This window comes from Coturnix japonica, chromosome 1, assembly GCF_001577835.2.
Source record: "Coturnix japonica isolate 7356 chromosome 1, Coturnix japonica 2.1, whole genome shotgun sequence".
Lineage (NCBI taxonomy): Eukaryota > Metazoa > Chordata > Aves > Galliformes > Phasianidae > Coturnix > Coturnix japonica.
In genome coordinates this window covers 3786928-3813170 of record NC_029516.1, presented here as the reverse complement: position 1 = coordinate 3813170, position 26243 = coordinate 3786928, and the positions used below count along the sequence as shown (strand labels likewise).

General features: G+C 40.8%; 1 protein-coding gene across 2 annotated transcripts in view; it reads right to left on the bottom strand.

Moving 5' to 3' along the window:
- Nucleotides 1-5903: 5903 nt before the first annotated feature.
- The window catches only part of TAF3 (TATA-box binding protein associated factor 3), a 109193-nt gene continuing 88853 nt past the window's right edge, over nt 5904-26243 (bottom strand). For both annotated transcript variants that reach the window (XM_015866803.1, XM_015866876.2), the window contains exons 5-7: nt 12397-12652; nt 8800-8906; nt 5904-8032 (exon numbers count right to left, since the gene is read on the bottom strand). In XM_015866803.1, the coding sequence (XP_015722289.1) occupies nt 7918-8032; nt 8800-8906; nt 12397-12652 (478 nt within the window). In that variant the 3' untranslated portion in view covers nt 5904-7917. The remainder of the gene's footprint in view (nt 8033-8799; nt 8907-12396; nt 12653-26243) is intronic.

Here is a 26243-nt window from a genome sequence, read left to right as displayed (position 1 = left end):
TTGTCTTGCACAGAGTGAGAAATGTGCAGTGTCAGATGAGTAAAAGTGAGGGATCCATCGCAAGCAGCACAATGCTTCTGATTGAGATAACTCAGAATGGAGATAAACAGCTGAATTACTAAGTCTGTGCAGAAAATGAGAGTACCTTGAGGGAGGGAGGGGAGGGGGAGGAGGCAATGCCAAGAGCATGCTTAGCTCTGAAATTATTTTGCAATGGGTGCATCCAAGGCTGGTTTCATACCAGATGTTCAAGTAATACTATTTGGTAAGTGTTAACTCTGTGACCAACGTACATGATCCAGCAGCAAGAAGAAAAACAAAGACATGATGGAGCTTTGCAGCCATTTAAGCATGGCTTTGGTAAACAAAGCCGGTTTAATACTCACAGGAGCCTCAGGCAGGGGCTAAGGCACTGGCTCCTCCCTCCACCCACCTGCACACTGGATGACTTGTACAAAACTTAGCCCAGTGGGAGCCCCAGCATTTAACTTGGTCCCCCTGCATTTATCATCCACCACCCTCCTTCCACAAGAGCAAACCAACACGCTTGGCTGTGCCTGTAAACACAGCTGGACCATCAGGCGAACTGAAAATTAGGAATCAGAAAGTCATCCCAAGATCTGTAAACTGTTAAAATCCCAGGGAATATTTTCCAGCAAGCTGGTAGAGTGTGGCCTTGCCAACACGGGCACCTGGGTGTGGGAAGAATGTTGGCAGGGCGATGAACTCATTAAGGTGGAGCTCTGTCACCACCTCCTGAAGGAATCTGAGATGAGCCCATCACACTGCTGTACCCTTGTGCAACCAAGTGTAGGAAGGATCAGTCACTGGAGCTCGGCGCTGCCCTGCTCTACATGCTGAAGTCAACGCCACCAGGAGAAATAAGAGCCCTTTCCATGTAAGCAAACTGATCCGGCTGATATCGAGTGACTCATTAACGGCTTACAAAACTTAAGTAGACCATAGCGTTACTCTCTAGTAGTGGGAACTCCTCAGCTCGAAAGGAGGATTTGATACTTGCCAAAAACTCACCTTGGGCCTAATCATCGTTAGTAATAGCAGATCTGCCCTTGGAGGTGTTTGCGAGGAGGTACAAGCTGCACCTGCTCTGAGGAATTAATTCTTTTTCCAAAGATCCTGGGCACAGAGACAAGTTGGATATGTAGAGTGAAATGATGGACTCCAAACTTGTAATGCAAACAATGAGAGGTGAAGATCTGCTCCTGAGCAGTTCCTAAGCTGGACAAACGCTTTTACTCAACTGTGCTTTTTCTCAGTTGCTCATCACATTTCACTCTCTGTGCTGCTCTCCACCCCTTTTTCCATCCAAGCCCCCAAAACATTTAAAATAGCCCACGCTGATTAGATTCATTTGGGAGAAAATAATCTTATATTTGGAATAAGAGTTGCAGAAGCCATGTTGACAAATCCGTGATCTTAGGTGTACATCAGAATACAGTTGGTTGGCTTTCCAGGCTGCAAGGACACATTGCTGACTCATGTCCATCTTGCCATCCACTATTCATGTACATAATTTTCAGGATAGCAAAATAGTTAATCTTAAGAGCATCTGGAATCACTGAGTAGAACTTACCCATCCTTCTGGCCTCCACAGATCGCATCTCTGAAGGACACTCACTGCTTCAGCTTAAGACTTTGTACAACTTATTGTTAAATTCCCTAAATAGCATCTCATGTGTCCAAAATGGTGAATATACTCTGTGGGATTATTTTTTTCATCAGCCCAAAGCAACTCTGAAACCGAAGAAATGCAGCATTTGGCCATTAGCAACTGGGAGGTTTGAAAGGGTATGATGCTACAAATCCAGCCTTTTAGAGAGCAGGGAGCACTAAGAGTCGATGGCCGAGCTGGGTTATTAGATACTGAGGCAAAAAAAATGGATTTTGGGGTTGACTGAGCATCTGTCTTTGCAGAAAATATAGAGAACAACAGCATCACTTCATTCTCAGCATCTTAATACACGCCAGCTCCAAGCTCTAACTCAGGCATTTCACAGCCCACAAAGCCCAGAGAAGGCAGCTATTGTATCAGTTATGAGAGGTAGATTTTGGTGTCCCCAAAGTAACTTTAACCAAAAAGCTGTTTCTCAGATAAATCCTACCAGATAACCCTGGAAGCAAAAAAGGGCCAGTAATAGCAAAAAGCAACAGGTGAGGCATTGGAACAGGTTGCCTGGGGAAGTGAAGGACTCGCTGTATCTGGATGTGTTCAAGCAAAAGGATAAATGTGGCACTGAGGGACATGGTGTAGTGCTCAAGGTGGGGGTGGGTTGACCATTGGACTAGATGATCTTAGTGGTCTTTTCCAATCTTCATGATTAATGAAAATAAGGCTTTGATGTGAGGCTGGTCAGGCTCCAAATCAGCCAGTGAGGAGAGGGATGGATTCGTGTTGGAAAACTTCTTGGAATAGGGTCAGTTACAAAATGGAAAGCCGAGGGACCTGTCTGGTTCAGTAGTGCAGTAGATGGTTTTCAGTACTTAAATCCCATTGAAAACACAAGTGCAGAGGAAGGTTGAACTGAGGAGCAGGTCCAAGGACAGATCTTGCATGGAAGAAGCTCCAGATAGCCCTGATGTTGTGAGCACTGGGTGTTAACAGAGAGATGAGTGATTTAACCCATGGGAATCCCTGGTCTCTCTTGGCAAGCTAAGCATAAGCCTTGGTCTGGGGCTGAAGCTGAGCTGCAGAACAGGAAACATAATCCATCTCCTGTGGATGGAAACTTGGACATGCACAGATCTTGTGCCCAAAACCTCCAACAAAGCCATGCCAGAGCTGAGTTTCTTAATAACAAGAGCATATTTCTCCCTTTGAATTCATTCAATGGCTATCATGCAGAGAACAACCTCTTAGCAGATGTGTACACCTAATATGACTATTCTTACAGCACTCATTCTAATAAGTACTGTAGATGACATCTCAATTAAAAACGAGCAATTGCACACAACTTCCTACCCCTATTTCTTAATTTGCTTCTGCATAAGGAAAATAAATATGCAGTGGTGTTACCTGAGCTGACTCACACATAACCTGAATGACAAATTTTCAGACGTTACAGCAAATACTGCCCAGTCCCAAAGCTCTCCTGCATGCAGCAGTGTCCACATTGGGGGCCACAGGGGATACCAGGGCACGGGCAGGTGGGATCCTGCCAAACGAGTCCTATGGTGAGAAATGATGGGTGTCAGAAATCCTGGGTCATGGTTGGGTGTCAAAACCACTCTGGTTGAATGAGGAATCAAGGGAAAAGAGTTTCTAATTTATGAAACACATTCCTGCTCCTGACAGATTATTAAATCTACACTTCAGTTGTTTGTTTGTTTGTTTGTTTTAATTTTCTCTCTCCTCTCCTCTCCTCTCCTCTCCTCTCCTCCTCTCCCTCTCCTCTCCTCTCCTTCTCCTCTCCTCTACTCTCCTCTCACTCTCCTCATCCTCTCCGTCTACTCTCGTCCTCTCATCCTCTCCTCTCCTCTCCTTCCTCGTCCTCCTCCCTCATCCTCTCCTTCTCTTCCTCTCCTCTCCTCTCCTCTCCTCTCCTTAGAAAAATATGTGTGGAAGATCTTCTGCCTATCGTGGGTTCAGTTGACATTTTATTGGTTTAAATGGTGCGAATTGGCCACGTCTCAGTGAATGGCTGCAATAGCTGGCATTTAAACACTTCGGCTTGCATCGGCCAGGTAGGAGTCACTTGCTGACCACAAATCTCCCATTACGGTGTCCTCTGCCATCCTGCACACAGGGATTAATAGCAGCTTTCTGCTTTTTAGGTTAGAGCTGATCCAAGAGGGCCCAAGAGAAAGGGAGAGATTCCTAAATAGCATGACTGACAAGACTGTGAAGAGGGAGTTTATTCAGAGCATTATCTAACTCATTCTTTGGCGAAGGAAACTCATCTACTTTCGAGACTTAAACTTCTAAAGAAAACTGCTATGATCTAAAGAGATTGGCCATAAAACTATTTGTATTGAAAACTTAGCCAGCACGCCTTTAGTGAACTTCATTCATTAACATTCTTCCTGGCAAGGTTTCCATATCTCAGCGTTCATTTTATACTTTAATTTGGTTAGTAGGTCTTTGTTTAATCGTCCTATTGAAAGGAGAACAAAGAAGGTTTAGGTGATACAGTGAAGCAATACACTATATTTTATCTCTGGAAAGCCCAGACAAAGTCAGCAGGCTCTGATACCCTCTGATTCGTTGTTTTATTTTTTACTTTTTTTTCCTCTTCCAGGACATCACAAATCAGTTGCGGAGCATAAAGATCCTCACTGTACTGAGCTGCGGACACCTTCAGAAGAGAAACAACTTGTCAAGCAGAGAAATGATGCTTTGAGCACGACATACAGCCCCGAAGGAAGATTATCTCCAGAAAAGTGCATCTCCATTACTGCAGGGATGGATGTTCTGCATTTATATCTCTGCCCTCCAATAAAATCTGTAGTCAAGATGTATATATATATATATATATATATATATATATATATATTTCCATTTCTGGGTTTTCTGCTTCCTGTCTCCATATTTATATCACAGACTTTCTTTTTTATCTGGGGGAAAAACAACTCATTAGCAGTGATTTGCTCAACGAATACGACATCGGCCAGTGAGGACGTGGCATTGCTGTTTTCTCCATCAACCTGCAGGTATAGGCTGCTCTAAGGAAGACTTAAAAACTAGCCAGGATAATAATAATAAAAAAGAGCTGTTTCCTGATAGATGTAGCTGCTCACTATCCCTGAAGCTGGCAGAGCGCGAGCGGGGAGCAGCTCAGCTGCTGTAAGCTGACACAACTCCAACTGACTCCCAACTGACTCCAGATAGAAATCTGGCCCTACAGTAAAGGCAGGATTCAACAAGCTTTTCTCACGGAATAGCTTTTGCGCTGTTTTCTGGAGTATTTCCTACCAATACGCATCGTGTCGCTTAGAAACACTCCATTCCACGCACCGGTAAAGGGGATTGTTGCACCTGCCTTCTCTTTATATGAACACTATGACAGTGTGTTGCCTACTCATTGAAATCCCTAATTCTCCACTTCCTAAGCTTTTCGGATGGCTTTGTTCATAAACTTCCAACTGGCTGTGGAAAGAGATGCTTTCCAGTGGCAGTGCTCACATCCATCACAGAGACACTCTCCCAGACAGGAAAAGCAGTCAGACCTCTGATGCTCTTCCATGCAGAGCAATGAGCAAAGCAACCACTGGCCACCATAAGTGTCACCCTCTCACTGGAGGAGGGTGCTGTAGGCCAAAATCTAAATCACAACCAGACTCGGAGGACTAAAAATGCCTGAACGTAAAATGAACAAACAAACGAAACAGCCCTGATTCTGTCAGAGCTTATAAAAACACAAAGGAAATAACAAGCCATGAGATTATGGAAGCAAATGCAAAGACTTCAGTCTTTTATTTTGTTTTATTTTAATTTTTTCCTGAGGAAAGAAGGTCCACACCCACCCCGTGCTCAGAGGTCAACCATTTTTGGAAGCCAATTGCTCTTTTATGCCCCCCCAATTCCTGGTCTACACCAGCGTAAAGTGAAAGGGGAGTCAGGCTCTTCACGGCTGCTGACCGAGGTTGCTCCGAAGCGATGACCCGGAGGTGAAAGGCCCCTTCTCCTGTTACTAATCCCATGAGCCACACAAGCCTCCTGAAAATGATTCTTTGGTTTTATTACCACCGAGGTCATTTATGAAATCATAAAACTCTGGGTAGGAAACCAAGCTGGCAGGCATCAGAAATGCATGGTCACAGAGATCTCTGTCCCACGGTAGGAATGGTAAAAGTTCTGCCCTTCTTCCACGCGGCCTTGAATAATTCAGTTCGTTAAATGTGAGAAGTTGTGATTAACTGAGCGGAGGAGGAAATGGATAAACAACTTACCAAAAGCTAGTTCTTTATTATTGCAACCAGAAATGACCAAAGACTGCATATTTTGTATGTCTGCATATTACACGTGGAGAAAAACAAGAATCAGGTTTGAAACATTCAACAATTCCAAACAAAAGATAGCAAACCCAAGAACTTTCTTGACTAACACACGGACTGGTAATTACCAGGGACAGAATATAAATGAAGTGGCATTGAACAAAGAAGGTAACAGTGCACTTTTAATAAACCAATTTCATCCATATCTCCACTGATTTGCAATTTAACAGTTCTATCAGCAAAGCCTCATTTCCCTAACTAGACCGGGATGTTTAAAAACATGACTAATTTGTTCTCATTAATATCAATTTGGATGCATTTAAAAAATAACCCTTGATATCTGTGCAACAGGCTAAAGGGCCGTATGCTCAAACCTCAGATGCTTCTCACTGTACAGTCTGAAGTATAAATATCCCCAAATGAATCAAGTCTAAATGCTCTCTACGGCATCAGAAACAACGGATCTCTCTTCTGCTTCCTTTTTCTTGATTTATTCTTATGTTTTGCTTAGCTCTGAGACCCACAATGTCTAATACTGTTTGTGTTTCTTTTTCTCTCTCTCTGTGATTTTTGCCCTCATTTAAAATACAGCTCATATTCATTTCCAAGGGGACGCACAAAGCAGAGCAATGTGTCTCTTGGTCTTAATGGCAGCTGGCACATCTTCCACCCCAATGCAAGCCTGGCCATTTTGGCAAACTCAACACCACTTGTTAAAAAAAAAAAAAAGGAAAAAAAACCTCACACACACACAAAAAAGCTGAGCTCCAGCTACAGATTAACACAGTGGAGCTACCATTAAAAGTGCAGAGCCCCTGGCCTAAGCCCTCAATTCAGAAGGCATTTAAGCACATGTATAACTAAGTGTGGGAACAGTCTCCTTGAAGGCAATAGGATTACTCACTTCTTAAGAAGTTACCACATGTTTAAGTATCTGAATCAAGGCCTAATTATGGTGCTGGTTGACTTCTCGTGCGCGCACCACTGGGGCAGATCTCGCCAATCCCTTAAAGCCACAAGGACAAGCGTGTGTCACACAGGCTTTTAATAGCTGCTAGGTTTGTCTTCTGAGGCAAACAAAAATAAAAATCCTCATGCCCTAAAAAATAAAAAGATACTTTATAAATATCAGGTATTTACACGTGTGAAACTCTTTCAATGAGAGGTGGCTTTATGCACCTGTGAAATGTACAAGCAATGAAACGGCACACAGACTGAGACTAAAAAAAAAACCAAAACCAAAGTATAAAATATATTACAGGTCCACCGAAATAAATTCACACGGGAGAAAAAAAACCAAAACTGACACAATAGAAACTTTTCTTTTTAAAAAATAGAAGATATATCACAAAAGCTTGAACGTGTTTATTTTATGTTAGTACTAAAAATCAAGGGAAAAAAGCTTCTTATATTCTTGTCACAAAAATATTTACCAGCCACTTTTTATTTCCACGTTATGATTATCTGGCTCAGCAGGAGTAGAGGCTGAACTGCACCCAGACTAAAGAAATCATTCCAGAAGGTCTTCTAGGTTTACAACTTACTGCAATTTACATTTTCTTCTCCTCACAGCACCTTACTGCAAAGGTTTCAGAGGAATAAAAAACAAATCAAGAAAGAATAGGACAGCTATCTGTATTTACAACATTCGTCTTTGTTGCTGCCGAGCCACAGGAGCGGTGCCATTAACTACCTAAGTCCTCACACCGCTCTGTGCAAGAACGGCCCTCCGTAGGTGAAAGACAGCATCAGAATGTACCCAAATCCACCCCCCCGGGCTCGCACAGACTGAGAAACGCAACAGCCCCCAAACGGACAACGGATCCTTGCCCCCGATTCACTCCAGAGTCAAACCCATAACACCCGGTGACGGAGGGTGAGACGCGAGCACACCGCATCCCTCTGCGACGGAGTCAGGGCAGAAGCGCTGAAGCGACTGCATGACTTCAACCCACGGCCAAGTCTTCAGTGTGCTCTGTGCTTCCTTTTCTTGTGTTTTTTATCCTTCTTCTTGTTGGCACACTTGGAGCAGAACCATTGCATCTCTTCTGGGGGTGCAGCCGTAATTCCGACGCAAGGCCTGCGGAGGACAGGAAAACACCATGTCGTCTTAATGTTATTGCTATTTACTACCCAAATAAATCAAACCTTTCAGTGAGATAGATGGGATCTGGCCTTCTACATGTCCCCCCAATTATTCTAGCAATTATCATCACACTGATGAATATTATGATCTAGAATAAACGCAAAAAAAACTTGCTTTGACACAAAACAAAAATGTGTTGAAAGGACCCTCCGGTGAGAAATCACTTTAACAGAAAACATGACAAAACATGCTAGATTTAAAAGAATTGCAAATGCTTATTTAACACATCTGCAAAAAACAAACAAACAAAAAAAAACCCTCATGATTTTACGTAGCTGTTAACAAAATGCCTGAGAAGTGATTAATTCCCTCAAACCATTTATGAGAGCTGATGTTTATATTACTGCTCATACAATGCCCCACAACTTGAAATGTCTATCTGTATACGCCGTGCTCACAGTCCTGCACTTCTCACAAAATTACTGGAATCAGCAATATTTCCTGGTCCTTTCAAAAACAAACTGTTATCACCAATTCCCATTAATTAAAGTAACGCTCCTTCACAGTTTAAAATCTGCTTTTTCAGATTCCAGAGAAACAGAGATAAAAGTATCTCCCAGAGGATTAAATTGGACACAGCAAAGCCATTCAAATACTCCCAGCCTCACGAACAACAACAACAACAACAACAAAAAAGGTTTTAATAATACAGCCACAATCTGCAAGGGAACGGCAGAACAGGATGGATGAGAACAACTTACCAGTGATACCAATCATCGCAGTCATCACAACCTATCATTGGACTGCCATCATCTGGCTTGTTACAGCCAGGACAGAACCAGATCTGGTTACCCCATTCATCTCGGATCTGATGCAAAGAAAAGGAAAGTTAGTTGCTTTTCAGGGCTAAGCAGGCAGCAAAATCAATCTTCAAAGAAAGAAAAAAAGAAAGAAAGCAGTTTGTTGTTTATCCAACAAAGCTTTTCAATACTCACTATCCTTACATATGAATTCTCTTGTTGCGCGTGTTCAGAATTATGTTTTAATTGATTTTTCTTATCCTGCACAGGACAGCAAAAGCATGCATTTTTCCCGCATTGTCCTGTAAACCAGCAAAGCCAGTTATACCACCCGACCTATGCACAGTCATTCACATATAGCAGACAGGGCTTAGTGACACAATTCCTTCTCTGTCTATACTAACACGACCAGAAGACTTTTAAAATTCTATTCTGTTAATGGCAAGAATGGGCTACAGCAGGCTCTTGTGTGAGATAACAGTCTTATATGCATGTAACATATACAGTGCCATGTGTATATATTGCTTTATTACTTATTAGCCAAAGTCTTCAACTCAACTAGCTGATAAGATCAGGATATAAAAAAAGTTGTTACTGAGTAACTTTCCATTCCCCTTATGACATTTATGCCACGGTACCATTTACTAAAGGGTAAATGAAACAAGAGAGGCAGATCATTTACAGTATTAGACGGCTGCACACTGGATTTATCATATTCAGAATTATATATAAAAAGTTAAAATTTATATCCCGCTAAAGCTGTATTTGTGTTTTTAAGTTTCAAACACTTTAATTGTTTTGTTTTACGGACATGAAAAACATTGTAAAGTCCATTCAAAAGAGTGCAGAATAACATTATGAAGTACAAAATGTCTGCAGTATTACCCTGATTTCATCATTTCTTCATGGAGATTTGCACATTATAGCCGAACCTCAAAAATATGAACCATTTTGCTGTCAGCTTTTGTGCATTAGTGCAGTTACACATATCTAAGACAATAACTTTTTGCTATCTGCAGAGCTTACAAACGTGGTATTAGAAAGCAGTAGATAAAAATCCCCAAATGCTCTTAGGGGAAGTAAAAAAAAAAAAGCCAATACACGGTGGTCTGTACATCTTACACCACTGCCAGGAAAATCGATAGGAATATACCAAAGCTGCAACCAACACATCACTCTTGACTGACTCCTCTTAAAGCCCTGAATTTTTTTGTGATCTTAAACTCGAAAATACAAAGCCCAGGAATATTAAGCAGGGAAACAATCCCTTTCTAACAGCAACGTGCAGCAGGCAATGTCATACGACACACTGAATTTTAAAGCTCACTGCATTGATCATTCCTATCTACACCATCTGCTCTTCACTTGTGGATGCCGATGCTGGGCAGGTGCCCCACCTGGGTGCTGCCAGTGTTAGACAGTGCTGCCTGATGTTGCTCCACCAGAATATGGACTTTCTAACTTTTCCAAACTTAATTTTCTAAGGGGATGCTTTTCTGCAGAATGCAACCTCAGGCTTTTAGAAGATCATGGGTTGGAGAAGGGCAGGGTGTTCTACATCCACTGCAACCTATCTGGATTTGTTAAACAAGAACTTGGGCTGCTGAATGAGGATGTCAAAATATTGCCTAACTTCTTTTTCCTTAATGGGTTGTGGAAGAAGGGACAGTATGTGACTGCTGAATGCTATTTTAGTACAAACCACTTAGAGTTAACGATCAGAACGCATTTACTGAGATACTATCCTTCAAGGAAACCCCACATCATATATTTTAACTATAACATCGTCCTTCTGTCCTTCCCTGCAGAAGGGAGTTGTGTTCCTCTGTCATACCGGCTCCAGTCCTATCTCTAGAAGAGCTTTCCCATGTGACCTTGGGAAAGTTGTTTCATCATTCTATGTCCTGATTTCCCTCCACAGGAGAAGCTATTTAAATTTATTAATTATCCTTATTATTTTTTTTTTTCCCAACCTCTCTTCCAGCTTTTTAACTTAGAAACTTCTCACATCAGGAGTCTCTCTGCCTGCAAATGTACTTGGATCCCAACACAGTAAAGCCCTGGTTTCACGTGCAAAAGAAAAAACAAATAACCCAGAGCCTACTGAATAGAATTCTCCAAATTCTCCCTAAGGCACTAAGAGCCTTACCACTGAAACAGTGGCCTTAGGAAAAGTTACAGGCTTTCCTTCCTTAAGCACTCATCACCTCTAAATTACTTGCCTTGAACGCTCACTGGGGAAAATTGGATGTAGTACAATATTTAGAAAACGTTTCTTTCCTAGAGTGAATTGCAAAGCTTCTGGACACTACTGTAACAAGTAAGGGTGACATCGCACTTATGCTGTGATAAAGGAGGTGAGGATGCATATCCTTCATCCCAAAGATATGCACAGCCTATGTGAGGTAGTCGAATACTGTAACCAACTCTGGAGTGAAATGTAGCAGCTGTTTAAATAGAGACCAGTAACATGATACAGCAGTTTAAGTCAAGCAGGGAAGAGCACCTTCTCCATTAGAAACAGCAGGGTAGATTTACACTAAGAATCATTATAAAAACAGGAAGGAGAGAGAAAAAAACTAAAAAAAAGAAAAGGAAAAGAAAAAATCATGCATGCATTGCAACTGAAGTACAGAAAGCTCTGTAATAAAAGCAAGATTCAGGTGTTTTAAATGGTGTAGCTTTAAACTGGTACCAGGTATAGATAAGCAAGGTGTCACCATCCAAGCTGGAACTTAGCCAGGGCAGGGAGGATTACAACACTGCTGCTATTGTTGGTGGTATCTGCTGCTCTTCGGTGATTAGAAATGGCAGGACTACCACCTTACACTGCATCTAGAGTAGAAATTTTCCATAGCAGAACAGTCTTAGCCCTGCCCAGAGGTGTGTCCATGCTCAATGTAGCCCCTTTATCAAGTTGGAAGGGAGACTAGGATGGGGCCCTAGTCAGCCTGATCTAGTGGGCGGTAACTCCATCCATGGCAGGGGGGTTGGAACTGAATGGGCTTTAAGGTCCCTTCCAAACTAAGCCATTCTATGTGGAGTAATTAAGAAGTTTTAATGGTGCCAAAGAGAGGTCAAGTTCAGAGCAAATGTCTGCAAACTCAGATGCACAAACATGAGGTTTCTGTATGTTGGAGAAAGCAGGATAGAGAACAGTGCACTCTGAACATTTCAAATGAAGGCTAAGTCATATTCTTCTGCCTGACAGCAAAATCTATGGCGAGTTTGACATTTGAGGTTTCAATTCAGAGCTACGAAAGTATCTATAAAGAAAGTCACCTCCAAAAATATATGCTTTAGGTGAAAATTCTAAGTGGGATACTACTGGACTTGTTGGAATTAATGTAAATGTTGAGCTGAGAACACAGAAAAAAAAATAGCCCAAGTAATAGTGTTTTAATTATTAACCCTTCCAAACAAGTGTATGGAAGCAAAGGCCAGAGCAGACAGTAACATCACAAGTCCAGTGCCATCAGTTTGATGAGTCACCATGAAGCTCAACAGTTCAGGAGATGAATGTCACTGGAACAACACATCACAGCACGTGCCACCTACCACGTAAGTACTGACGGTCTCAGTCACCACGCTCCTAACGGGTGCTTTGGAGCCTCCAGCTGCAGAGACAGCTGGGGACGCTGGTGGAAGTAGAGCAGGTGAGACTGTAGGCTGTGGAGGAGCAGGAGCTGGAGCTGGAGGAGGGGTGACGTGCACAGGAGCTGGTACCGGTGATGGCACGGGTGGAGGTGTCTTGGGTCGGCTCACAGGAGTAGCAGGTTTGGCCTCTGGGGCTGGCACCACTTTGCTGATGACTCTGTAGGACCAAAAATGGGGATCGTTAAGAGTTGATGGGAAAGCAGGCAATGGTCGATCACTGGGTAGATATAAAGAAAATATAGTACAGCTAATTCACATCACCTTTAAGTCAGCAAAGAGGCTGTTTCAACCAAACACAAGGACCGCTCTTATTGCCACATCCATCCACAGATCCTGACTACAGGACAGGATGAAGTACAGAGCTATTACAAAGTGAGTGCCAGGACAGCCTGAACCACTCTATAGCCCGCTGTCACATAAATATCCTCTGTGGCTTTACTAAACCTTGTTTCGTTAAGTTTTATTACATTAGCTCAATTTGTGGGAAATATTAGAAAGGAAAGTCAATCAGCTGTGAACAGCACTGATTTTAATCTTCAAACTGCGCGACGATATCATCCTCTTAAGATTCTACATTAGGGGGTTCTGCAAATATTTGCTAGTTTGGTATTTCTTTCCTCAAATGTTTACGCAATCAGCAGTAGATCTAGTCAGGACAAATAAATGACGCACACTATACGGTCTGCAGTTAAAATATTGCTACTTACTCGAGTAGCTGAAGTAGACAGGATGTAGCTCTAGTAAATACAAAGTATAGAATAATCTTGCTTAGGAATGGGGACGCATGGAGGACCCAATATTTATTAACGAATGTTAGTATATAGTGTTATTGATGTGCACACATTTTAACAGATGAGGCCCTTTACAATAAGACCATGGACTAGAAACACTGTGAGAAGCAAAAGGACGATTTAGAAAACAAAACAGAAAAACCCCAAACAAAACACTGGATGGGACTATTTGTTTTTACCACATTTTGGTAAATCATTTAACTTATTTACATTTGAATGGTAACTGTGGGAGTACAATTAATTTGCGTAGGGGACTAGAGGAAGAAGGAAAATTAAAGAAAGGTTACACATTCCAGAGAGGAGGACATCTAAGAAAGCCAGAAAAAAAAAGAAGGAAAGAGGAAAACCATGACGAAAATCAAACTGGAACCACTCCTGAGAACCAGGGGAGAAAAGCCAACCTCCACCGTCGGTAGGAATTTTACAGGCAACTTCAGAATTTATTGCAGCTCTCTTAGGATATTCAAAAGGCAGTATTGATAGGATCAGAGAATTTCAAGTCAATAATCCAAGTCATCAATTGAGAAAAAAGTTGGAACTACTCAGTATTTAAGGCTTGGCTGAGATAACAGTGTTTTCTCCCCGGATAGGCTACTTGCACTACTAAATCAGAACGATGGAAGATTTTAGGAAAGAGAAAACAGAGCAGTGGGTTTGGGAGTCTTGATTAGTCTGACAACTTTATCAACTCATCAGCCTTCTGAGACCTCATGTAAGTGACTTTTAGAAGAAAAACAAAACTAAGCAAGTTTAGAAACACAGAGAGGAGCAGAATCTAAAAGCCATTAGGTGATTTTCCAGGCCATGTGCTACACTGAGGAAATGCATACCACTTCATGTTCCAGCTGTTGTTTCAGATACCTGATTTGGGAGCTCAGGTTTTTCACATGTGTCAGTAAGGCGAGAGACTGAGTCAAAATACAGCACTCCTAACTCACTGTATGTAACTCACAGAAGGGAGGAGGTCCCACTGTCACGTCATCCTAGGAGCAACCTACACATCAACGCCAGCAAACCTTCTCCTACTAGTGGAGCACATTGTAAAAGTCACTTTTCTCCCACCAGGAAAGTTTTCTCTTTGGCTCTTGGATGTCTACGATGAACTTCTGGATCAATGAAAATCTTAGCATTTGGCTCACTGGGGCTCCTGACAGACTGGGCACTTTGGATCTGATGCATAAAATCTCTGAATAACTGAAGTTGGAAGGCACCCACACATATCACTGAGTACAATTTATGACTCCACACTGGACTACCCAAAATTCAAATCCTGTGTCTGAGAGCATTGTCCAAATGCTCCTTGAACTCTGACAGATTGGTGCCATGACCGCTGCTCAGGGCAGCCTGTCCCATGCCCACCACCCTCTGTTGCAGAACCTTCCCCTATCAGCCCTCTGAGCTGCCAGGGCACACTGCTGACTCATACTCCAGTTCTTTGGTACCTTCTGTTGTTCACTGTTCCCAAAGCTGAATGTCTAAGACCTTGAGGGTGGGCAAAGCTCCCATGGCCTGCAAAGTCAATTTGTGACTTGCAAACCACCTCTTAATGAAAAAAAAAATAAAAATCTTAGCATTAATAAGGGAGGGGAGAGATGAGGAGCAACCTATTTGGCCTAGTCAAAGCCATTTGTATAGATTCAAACATTATTATTTCCTATGCCCCCATTTCTACCCTGCTCCAAGTAAACAAAGTCCTGCTACGAGTTCTTTGGGGAGTCAACCCTTCCCTAGTCTGGACTAGGAAATATATTAGCTAAAAGAATTTTAAACACAACTTTACACACAATGTAAACAGTTTAAGAGAAGAATTAGCTAATACAATTTGAATAAGAGTGACCATGCCCAACTTAAGTATTAAATTAAATTATAGAGTTTCCCGGTCAGATAAAACCAGGTTCTCCTCCTGAACAGGGTCTTCGAAAGCCACTCTGATAATGACTGCAGAAACTGCAGGGAACATCACAAATGAAATCTTCAAAAACTACAAATATTCATTAGTGGGTGACACATGCTCATTGATTGGCTGGCTTGCTTGAAGCGTGCAATTAAGACATGTTCAGTATATAGGGCAGCTTGTTTATCTTGATTTTTAGAACTCAGTTATCAAAACGGGAGATCGGCATTTTGGAGCATGCTTGGCCCTACCACTCCCTTGGGCTAATAAAGTTCTGAGACTTAAGACTCCAGAGTGGAGAAATGAATGGCTTTGTGCTACACTATTAGAGGTGATGGGGTAATCTCAGAGAGGGTGGTTGGGCCTGTCCTCCTTCCTGAAAAAGGGGCTTGCACACACAGCAACAGAGAGGTGGGAAGAAATCAAAGGGAAATAGCAGTCCCACGACTAATAATTAATGTTACTTCAGACTTGGAGAGAAACCTGATATCAAAACAGTATGTAAATGATGGCAAGATTTATGAGATCTGTTTTACAGACAAGAACAGTGAGGCACAGAGCACGCTGCAGGTAGGCGGTACTCACTACAGAAAAGCTTCAGTGCTACTGCTACTGAGGTCCATGTTAGCATTTAAACTGAACATCTGGACATCACCATACCTATATTGCCATATTCCTTCCCAAATGTGCTTTTCCAAATCATTGCATTCCTTCCAAATGTGCTTCCAAAATCAAAGCTTTTGTGTTACAAGTCTGGAAGTACAATATTAAGTGAGATGAAAATATCCCTCCTCTCCCCTCCTCATAGTTCAAGGTCCAAAATCCCTAAAACCAAGGCTGGATTCATAATTTTTCGTGGTAATCAAACACAAATGAACACCAATCACCACCTACACACTTGGAGTCCCAAGATCAGAATTACACTTCTCTGCATGCTGCTTGCCTGGCAATGTATCACATGCATATTCTGCACTGAAAGATAAAAATCAAAGCTGTTTTTGAATCAAAATAGTTCCCTTAGAATGAAGAGGTGTGAGAAAACCCTTGGAATAGATGTGGTAACAAGAGCCTCCATAAATCATAACTAAAGGCTACCACTCCCTTAAAAAGAAGAAGAAAGAAAAAAAGAATTAATGTAAATACTGTGTATCTGGTTGTGTCCAACCCAAATTCTCACTGGATTTCTCCTTAAATACTAACAGGACTGTATTTCTTACAGAACCTCAGTGTATTTATAATTGAACACATGTGTTGATAACAAGTTTAAAGTAAACCTCTTAACAATGGCAGAGTTAATGAAATCCCATTTTCGTCATTACTCCAGGGCAATCACTCTGTTCATATAAGACAGATCCAAACCCAAGTGGTAAGAAAACTGTGTTGGCTCACAAGATCTCTACTGAGATCTTTGTGTCATGACAGGTCAGTCAGCTTATAATCGCTTCTAACTGGCATGAGCTGTAACATGCTACATCTGGAGCAAAATGAGGCTCCAAGGTGTGAAATAGTTTCCTATCTTTGGAAGTAATTTATTTGATTTCATTTTGACCCTTATGGCTGAAAGCCCCATTGACTGCTTCACATAAACAGAGGGAAAAGGCATGTGCATCGAAAGGAAATGGCTTTTCAAAAATAGGATATGAGCCACAGAGCTGAATGATTGCTATGGGCGATAGGCTCCAAAAAAATATGCCATAGCAGTACTGAGAAAGGAATGGTCCAGAATTGCACAGGCTTTGCCTAGAAGAGGAACAGCATTTCTAAAGCTCTAATTGTTTTCCAAAATCAGGACCCATTTTAAAGCAAGGAGCAGGAGCTCAAGGTCCTTTGTATGCAGGAAATCATCACCACCAACTATACCAATGCAATTATAACCAGCACAACTGCCGCTCACGTTATTTTTCTCTATTAGTGTTGATATTTCCTCATTGATACAGGTTCTTCAATGCGAGAAAGTGAGGTGACGTCACTATTTTGATTACTGAGAAATCTCACACTCGTAACTGAGATAGTTCCACTAGGAAAAAAAAATATGAAATACTCTAAGACCTATGGGTAAAAGTGTCAAAAACACCCAGGGGAATTAGGAACATTTCCATATGGTTTAGATTCCTCACAGATTAGAGGAGATTTTGAAAATTTTATTCCAACCCTGGAGGAGAATCGGTGTAATTTAAGCTCTGTAATGTAAGCTAATTCCCATATTACTCTTAGAAAGGGAAATTTAGTTTTTATCTCTCTTATGCCCTGCTGAATATTTTATTCTGTGCAAACAAGTCGTATTGGCAAATAGAAGCTCCACAAATATGCGCTATGACCAGCTCGCGTGCTTGCAGAGTGCCAAAATGCATCAAACCTCCAGCCAAGCCTCTAGCAATTTTGCAAGTGAAAAGACTTCAATATGTAACCTTGAAATACTAATAAAAACGTATTTTTACGTGATTAATTGCTTGCAATGTTACATTCTTCTCTATCAAAGAGAACACGTATTTCAAACACCACCCATTTACGTGGACTTCATCTGGCCTAATGTAGGTGGCAGAGGGTCTGTGCAAGTATACAGGGCTTTGATGGTGCCCATGGAGCTCATTCTTCATTTCAACACTATGGCAAAACCCTGCAAACACCCCTTCCTGGACAAATGAATCTAGTAATTTCAGAGGCAGCGTGTCACCTAATCCCATTCACAAGTTTACTGAGCCTCATCTTAAAACCAGTTAATCTTTTTGTCCCCACTATTACCCTGTTTCAGGATCTCCCTGCTCTGGTGGCACAGAAACCTCTTCTAATTTCCAGTCTCCATTCATAGCCAATTAATTCCCATTTGTTTTTGTGCCAACATTATTCTTTACTTAAATAGCTTTCTCCCTCCAAAATGTTTATTTGCCTGATGTGCTTGTAGCCAGCAATCATATCCCCTCTTCACATGCTAGACAAAACACACAAAGTTGTTCTCCAATCCTATCATAACACAGGAGCCTCACGCTCACCCTAACAGTGCTCCCCTTTACATCTGTACTCTTGCAATTCACTGTTCCTGAACACAAGCAGTGTTCAAGAACTGAATATAACATTTTAGATGAATTATCAACAGGCTCTCGTGTGACAGCTGACACACTTCCACTATCTCAGCTAAAATTACCACTTGCAATGCATCCTATGGTCACGCTTGCATCACATTGGTAACTGTCATTGTACAGTCAACTAATGACCCCTCACCCACTTAATTCACCTACTGTACTGATATACCTACTGACCAGCTCTTTATTTCTGGCTGACATTTCTTTTGGTGCTCTTCAGATACAACACCTCAATGGCATTTCTTCCTTTATTGAATTAAAAAGGATCTTTTTTCCTTTCCAGTTCTTTCTAGACAACCATCAGGACCTCAGTTGTACAGATGTGTTCCTTCAACCTCATTGACAAAACATGACATCAGTGACTCTTCTCCACTGTAGCTGAGACTTTCCCTTGGAGGGGATGTGATTTGATCAAGCACTCAGCAACTACTTCCTCATGTACTCCAAGACTGGGATGTGGAGGCGGTCACTCTTGGTGCTGAGATGCGTGGCAAAAAAAGTCAGCCCTTCCCAGTTGCAGAAGGATTGCCAAAGGGACCATGCTAAGCTAGAAAATCAGTTCTTTTATCAAAGATTGATATCATGTTGGCTTAACACAGTTTACTTTCATTTTGTGTTTTAGCCCATTTATTTCCAAGCTTTTAAATAGCTCTTCCTTCAAAACTTGTCATTAACTGTACTGCTTTGGCAGGCACCTAGAACACTTTCCCTTTCTTCTTCATCATTTCTATTTTCTCTTTTATATTACTTATTAAAACAGATATAACCAACAAGAATTTAAAAAATACAACTGAATGTATTCAAAAATTACTTGTCCCCTAGTCTGTAAATTCACAAGCCAGCTATTTTGTGACTTAGAAGGAAGATTATTCCCCCCCCCCCCTTTTTTTTAATCAATGTGCAAAAATCCCTATATTTCACTTCTTGATCTATTAAAGTTAACCTTCACCATTGTCAATCTACTGCCACAATTCCTCTTGTCCCAGTTCTCAGTATAGGGGAGAATGAACATAGGACTGAAGATGCTGGAACAGGCTCCCCGGGGCAATGGGCATGGCCCCAAGCTGCCGGAGTTCAAGGAGTGTTTGGACAACACTCTCAGACACAGGGTTTGAATTATGGGTGGTCCTGCATGGAGCCAGGAGTTGGACTTGATAAACTTTGTGGGTCCCTTCCAACTTGGGATATTCTGTGATTCTGTTCTTGGCTCATACTTGCATTATCCTTCACCTCCTCTCTGTCTTCATTTCCATGGCTCTCCCTTCTTTTCCTATTTGCTCAAGATCCCTTGCAACATTTAATTCAGCTTGACTTACGGCAAGCCTCACATACCCCCACATTCTTTTGCTTTGAAGATGTAACCTCTTTGCTAGCAGTCTTTTTCTCCTAGAGGTTAAGATGCTTATTCCCAAAACACATTTTGAAGAAGTTACTGATAAATGTATTCATTTCCTGCAAGCCTTCCCTTTCCATAGGCAGACATTACCACTTCTGAATCCATTAGGTCTTCAGTCCAGCTGACTTTATCTCTTTTGGTTTATGGACATTTGCACTCTTGAAATTGAATTACAGGTTTTCTACTGTTTATTTTTCCATTACTTTAAGTGAAACAGAGTTCTGTCCGTGGCCTCCATCCTCTGTATCTGTTACACCAGGCTCTCTCTCCCAAAAACCACAAATATCTTTCTGCAAATGACTCCCACATCTCCCTCCTATTCTTCTCACCATCCTGATTTACAGCTTTGGGTGGTTCATCTTCAGTCTGACAAAACAAAATGGAGCTGGTAGCGTGGTGTCTTGGTATCTCTCATCTTCTTCACTCTCTTATCATAACAAGCTGCTCAGATCTTTGACGGGAAAACCACCAAGCATCATCACCTTGTGCTGAGTTCTCAACGGCAAAACCAGAAGCTGGTAAAATATGCTCATTCCAGCAAGCACTTTGCAAGCTTTCTCTGTCATTTTCACTGCACACTGCTCTTTCTTGTCATTTATTCTGGGAAACATTATGGAATGTACAATCTAGAGAAAGCTTATAAATTACTTGTACATCTACCCTCTTCAGTGGGATCCAGGGTAGAATATGAAATTTCATTAACTACTAGAAAACTATACCATCAATGGGCACAGAAAGCTCTACTATGGTAATTTCTAACTTGTTAACCTTGAAGGCTCTGTGTAGCTACAACTCAGCTGCTCGGAGAACAGCTCTACTAAACTCAGGTAGGAGCATCTACTCTTGCATCTATGGAAGGTAGTTTTTCCCTGGACCTCCTTTCCATGTCCAGCTCTCAGGAACTAAAATACATATCTTTTAGCCTATACAGCCTACTCAGTTTTGTGTGAAAACTTCGATATAAAAAAAGCAAATCTAATAAAGACAATAACAAAACAGTGTTAGGCTCCTGTCATATCTTTCTATTCAGGCAATGCCTATTTTTTAAACAAATGCCCATTGACCTTCCATTCATTCACAAACATTTGATCGATTTATGGCGTGTTTTATAAGGGTACATCCATTTACACAAGCAATTCGCTTATGTGTCTAAACTTGCCTGAAACATCTTTTTCTTTAATTGAGGTATACAGTATACATTTTTTATTTTTTTTTTATTCTTGAGTAATAAGCAGAAAAAGCAAAGAAACTCCAAGTAAGTTGTTTTTGCTTCCTAATGACTCAAGCCTTTTTAAGGATTCACTTCTGAATTCACCACCCGACGTGGCCAGCAGCAAAATGAAAATAATTTATTTGCCGCAGCCTACCATCTACCATCAGCTGAATGAATAATTAGTCGGGGTGGCTTCTGTAATTAGAAAAAAAAAAGGAATAAGGAACAGCTAAGGACTAAATCTGAATGTTGGAAACAACTCACGCTCCAAGAAGAAAAAGACTATTCTAGATCAATTTCAGAAATATAAACTGATTATTTGTTTCTTTTGGTAAAAAGGATTCATTATTGGTTTTTTTTTCATTTAAAAGTTGCAATTCTGCAGCAAAGGAGAGGCTAAGGAACCTCCAATGCAGTGAACAGGACTTTTGGATGGATGCAAGACCACACATGGGGATTTCACTGCAGGATTGGGGCCAATATGTTACACTCAAACAGAACGATCAGAAAAGGGATATGAATCATACCCAGAAGAATATCTCCATTAAAATCCACCCAGAATTTAAAAAGGCACTGAAAAACCAGTCCTCCAGCTCTTATAATTTAACAATTATAGAACAGAAAAATGCGTGTCTGTGTACACACACACAAACACACACGTCCAAAGATTTATGAGAGCTGCAAAGATCACTGGAATTCCTAAAGAACATCTCTTGGAGAGGAGCGAGATCATTTGTCATCACTCTGACTGCTCACTTAGGTGGTCTATTGATCATATCAAAATGATTTAACCATTACACACTCTGTTCCACCTTACAGCAAAAGCTGTGTTGGCACCCAGAGCGTTAGTTCTGTTAACACAGTTAACTCAAGTCTTTCACTGCTTAGTGCTGAATTGTAAAATAATTGGGGCTGCAATTAGTACTGCAATAAACAAGAGACTTTTCACTGCCTGGACTCTATTGTTAAGTTTTCCCAAACAGTGGTTCACCATTCTACATTTTTCTCTCTGAAGTATCACTTCTTCCCTCCTATTTAATTCTGCAGTAAGTTCTCCTTCAGAGCTTTCTGTTGAATAAGCAGCGTCTTGCAGGGTAACCAACACCGCCCACAGCTGTGTCCCACAATAGCCCCATGCTGCTTGCATTACATCTTTTGGAGGATTTGGTCACGGTGCCTTAATTGCTACAAACACTGCTCTTATTCATAAAAACGTGCGGAAGGAGGGGCTTCCAGCAGGATTCCTTTACCTGTTTCCCCACCACAAAACAGTGAAATAAATGGAATGGGTCATGAGCTACTTGGATGGTAATGCAAACCTATGGCTTGACAAGTCAATAAAAAGCCAATCCTTTCCTCTCTAGCCACACATTGGGAGCCAAAGCTAGAGGCAAACTATTTGGATACATCTACAAAGGGAGTTTAATGGACCCCATTATTCAGTTACTGTGGGCAAACACCACGAAGACAGTCATCTAAATTATCAATATCTGAATGGCTTTCTGCTAAATAGCACCTGGAGTTCAAAAGGTGGTTTGTTTTTTCATAAGGCCTTGTTTATCCAAAAGAGAAAAACCTTATTAAAAATGGAAGCTCATGAATATCCACCAAAGACGATACTGTACGAATCAGATGTATTCTTAAAAACTACATATGGCAGGATTCTGGTTTAATTGAAGCTAAGAACAAAGTCATATCTTAGATATCCAGCTTTTTTTCATATCTCCCAGAGTGTTTTGAGCACTTACCATAAAAAGCATGTTTGTATTTCTGCAGTAACTACAGATCCCCAGCAAACTCTGGGGAATACCAACACAGCCCTTGCCTAATTTCTCGTCTCAGCTCAATAAAAGCTGTATCCATAGAACTACTAATATCTCTTCTCTCCTCCTTTGGTCCAACTTACCTTTTTTTAAAGTCTGATTTTGTACATGTATGTGTTCCCCCCAGAATTTAATCTCTAGAGAACTTGGAGCTCAATTACAACCCTGTGCATGGCAGGGATGTTGGAACTAGATGACTGTCAAGGTCCCTTCAAAACCAAGCCATTCTATGATTCAATTCTTCTGCAAATTAAACTTGCTGCAGATAGGAGATGCATATTTTAGGCAAGTGTTTTAGGATAACGTTACCCTATAACAAAGTTGGTGGCACTCTGCTGTAGGTGAGCTGGTAAAGTTTTACATGAGTCCAAAAAGAATGAATAAAGAACTGTTTCACTGGAATTTTGTTGCTCAACCATGGCTGCACTTAAAATAATCAATTCTTAAGCAAGCAGAAACAATGACCCAACCCACCAACGTATGAAAAACAAGCACCTCCAGCAATCCAGCTGTGTTTCAAGTAGGGTTATAGCATCAGCATCATGCCATTTTCTCAAGCTGCATTTCCCTTCAGGCTCCTACTTTGTAAGACATGTATCATTTTGCCAACTTAGAAAATTATGCGTTATTTTAGAACCTTATTGTGGTGGAGGTCCTCAGATGGATCAGTCACAGAAACTCAGTGTAACAGAACACAAAACGACAGGACAGGCTTCCCTTTGGTTCTCAAAGAATACTTTTGGGTCACGAGTATCTCACAGAGGGATCACATCCTGTGCTCACAAAATCATTTGGTCTATATTGACACTTGGCTTTCAGATGTTCTACAAAGGATGTCAGCTGGTGACGCTGGTGGCATTTTTGTTATGGGAATATTATGCCATTGAGGGAGCCTCCCAAAGTACATAAGTTAGGCCTTGGACTGATCACATCCTAGCAAGTGATAAAAATCTTTGGTGGAGTCAATTCAATATATGGGAAAAAAGCTTCTCTCTCTTAATCCCTTTAGGATTTTATTTTCAAGTCCACGAATTATTTAATACATATTTTTATAGACACACATATCTGAGTGTGTGTGCAGTTTTTTGGAGAAGGTTGTATATATGCTGACATTAAAAATATGCAAGACAAGGGACACTTTATTAAGAGCAGCAGGCCAGATTTGTGAGTTAAACACTGTTAAAATATCTATCTTCGCCCTGTTCATGTCTGCTTTCCAGGTTCTCTACTGATTGCAGAGCTATGATACAATGCAGCAAGAGTCTGGAGGAAAAGCCTGATATTTTAGCATTAAGTTCAGAAACTTGGTTTCACAAACACACATAAACATACACTTCCCTCTCTATATAAATGCATATATATATGTATGTATATATACACACATGCATTTGTATGTACATATGTATATATAAAGGCACAGAAGCCCTGAAACAATGACTAATGAATGGCACCCTGCTTTGTGGCCTGGTATTGTCAGAAGTCATGTGTTTTTACTTAAAAATCATATTTAAATGTAGAATTTATCTGAAGTATCACAAATTACATACATATTTTTGCTTAAGTTTACATCAACTGTGGCAGTAACTGGAATGTCAGCACCCCAGCAATAGATATGCCTTTTAAAAACTTATGTGTATGAAACCTGTGTGCGTGAAAGCTTTTAAAAGTTAGTTGTACGAAATGATTTATGCTTAGGAAAAATAATGAGACAAAAAGAAATCATGATGCAACTGAATAAAAGAATTCTGCTCATCATCTGTAGATGATTTGAAATTGAAACAACGATAGCAGCTTTGTGCTTTTAATTTTTTTTTTACTTAAAAAAAAGATAGCATCTCCAGTTCCTTCCTATACTAACTCAGTTAGCAATCTTCTACCCTGGTAACACTGGGGTGGAAAAAAACAGTGAAAAACCCTTCCAACATATCGTTCAAATCATATCTAAAAAGGTGGTCATAAATATTTTAGAACCCAAGCAAACTAATAAGAGTTTGGCCCATTAAGGATAAGATCTTTTACAACAAATTAAATAAAACAATTTATTGAAGCCTGGACTTGAGATAAACTAGATTTACTAGCTGACCCTTTATTCATTTAAAGAACAAAATTAGCTCTAATTGCATTAGAATGGAATCCAGTAAATTTCTTCTAATGTGGCATCCATGCAAGTATTGCTGTAATTGTTTACAACTAAGATGGAAATGCTTTGATTATAATCTACTTTCTTCTTGTTTTACTGCACAGTTAAAACCCTCCCAAAAAACACTGAACTGTAACATTTTTTGTTATATTGGTCCCTCTGTCCTTAAGGAATAGCTACATTTTCATGTCTATTAAGCTGACATTACTAATAGCCATCTCTTTTGAACTGATGTGTGTTGGAAGAGTATTTGCATGCTGGACAAATTTGACTAACCAGTATGTATTTGTATTCATAGAAACAATAAAGAAGGAGACTCCTTTGTCACAATCAGCATTGCTTTCTACACTGGTCCAAGCAGAGGAGCTCAGAAGCAACAGAACTGGAAACTGCTCCAGTGCAATGTCATTTTCCTCAGCACTGCAGTATTTAAACTTGTGCTGCCAGCATTCTGCTGCATCTACATATAGATCTGAGTTTCCATTTTAACTGCCATTCAATACGATGTCTTTTCTTCAGATCCTTGATATTAGGAAGAATATCTTCACACAAAGGATAGTCAGGCATTGGATCAGGCTGCCCAGGGAAGTGGTGGAGTACCTGTCCCTGGAGTCAGTTAAGAGAAGCAGATGCAGCACTAAGGGACATGGTTTAGAGTTGGTGTTGGTAGTGTTAGGTGATGGCTGGATTTGATGATCTTCAAGGTCTTTTCCAACTTAAATGATTCTACTACTCAATGACATACTCTAAGTACACTGTTTTGCATGAAGTTCCCCAAGAGAAACCAACCTCCAGCTGAAAAGGTATTAAAGTAACTCTCAACCCCTCCCAACAGCTTTTCCTTCTAGCAGAGCGAACTGAAATAATTTATTATTCAGTTTTTATTCATCAATTTCATCAAAGATTCTGACACTTTTCTATGGCTATTCATAGTAATTTAAAATAATCTCACGCTAGTAATAAACTCCAGAGGCATCTCAACTGACACACAACAATCACCCAATACTCATCATCAACACAGATGAAATGTAAGTTTAACTTCCCCCTAATACAACGTATCACAAAAGCATAGCTCTTGGTTTTGTCCCTTACCAGCTACATAAAAGGTTTATGAACCTTCTGTGTTTGGACAACTAGTAACTTGAAATCCAGGTAGCAGAGATTTCTGGTATTATTTCAACAGCCCAAGCCACATATGCAGTGCACTGTCTCAGAGCTTCACATAATGATCACTTCTAACAATGATCACCACATACGAAAACATGCTCTGAGACCAGGTTAAATATTAATTGCTTAGGATGAAAGCAAAAAGATTATCTGGAGTTGGGGAGCTCCCCTGCAAGCTCATTAGACACTGGATCAACATGCAACACAAAACAATTCTCAGACCCAGAGCCACGTGGTATAAACT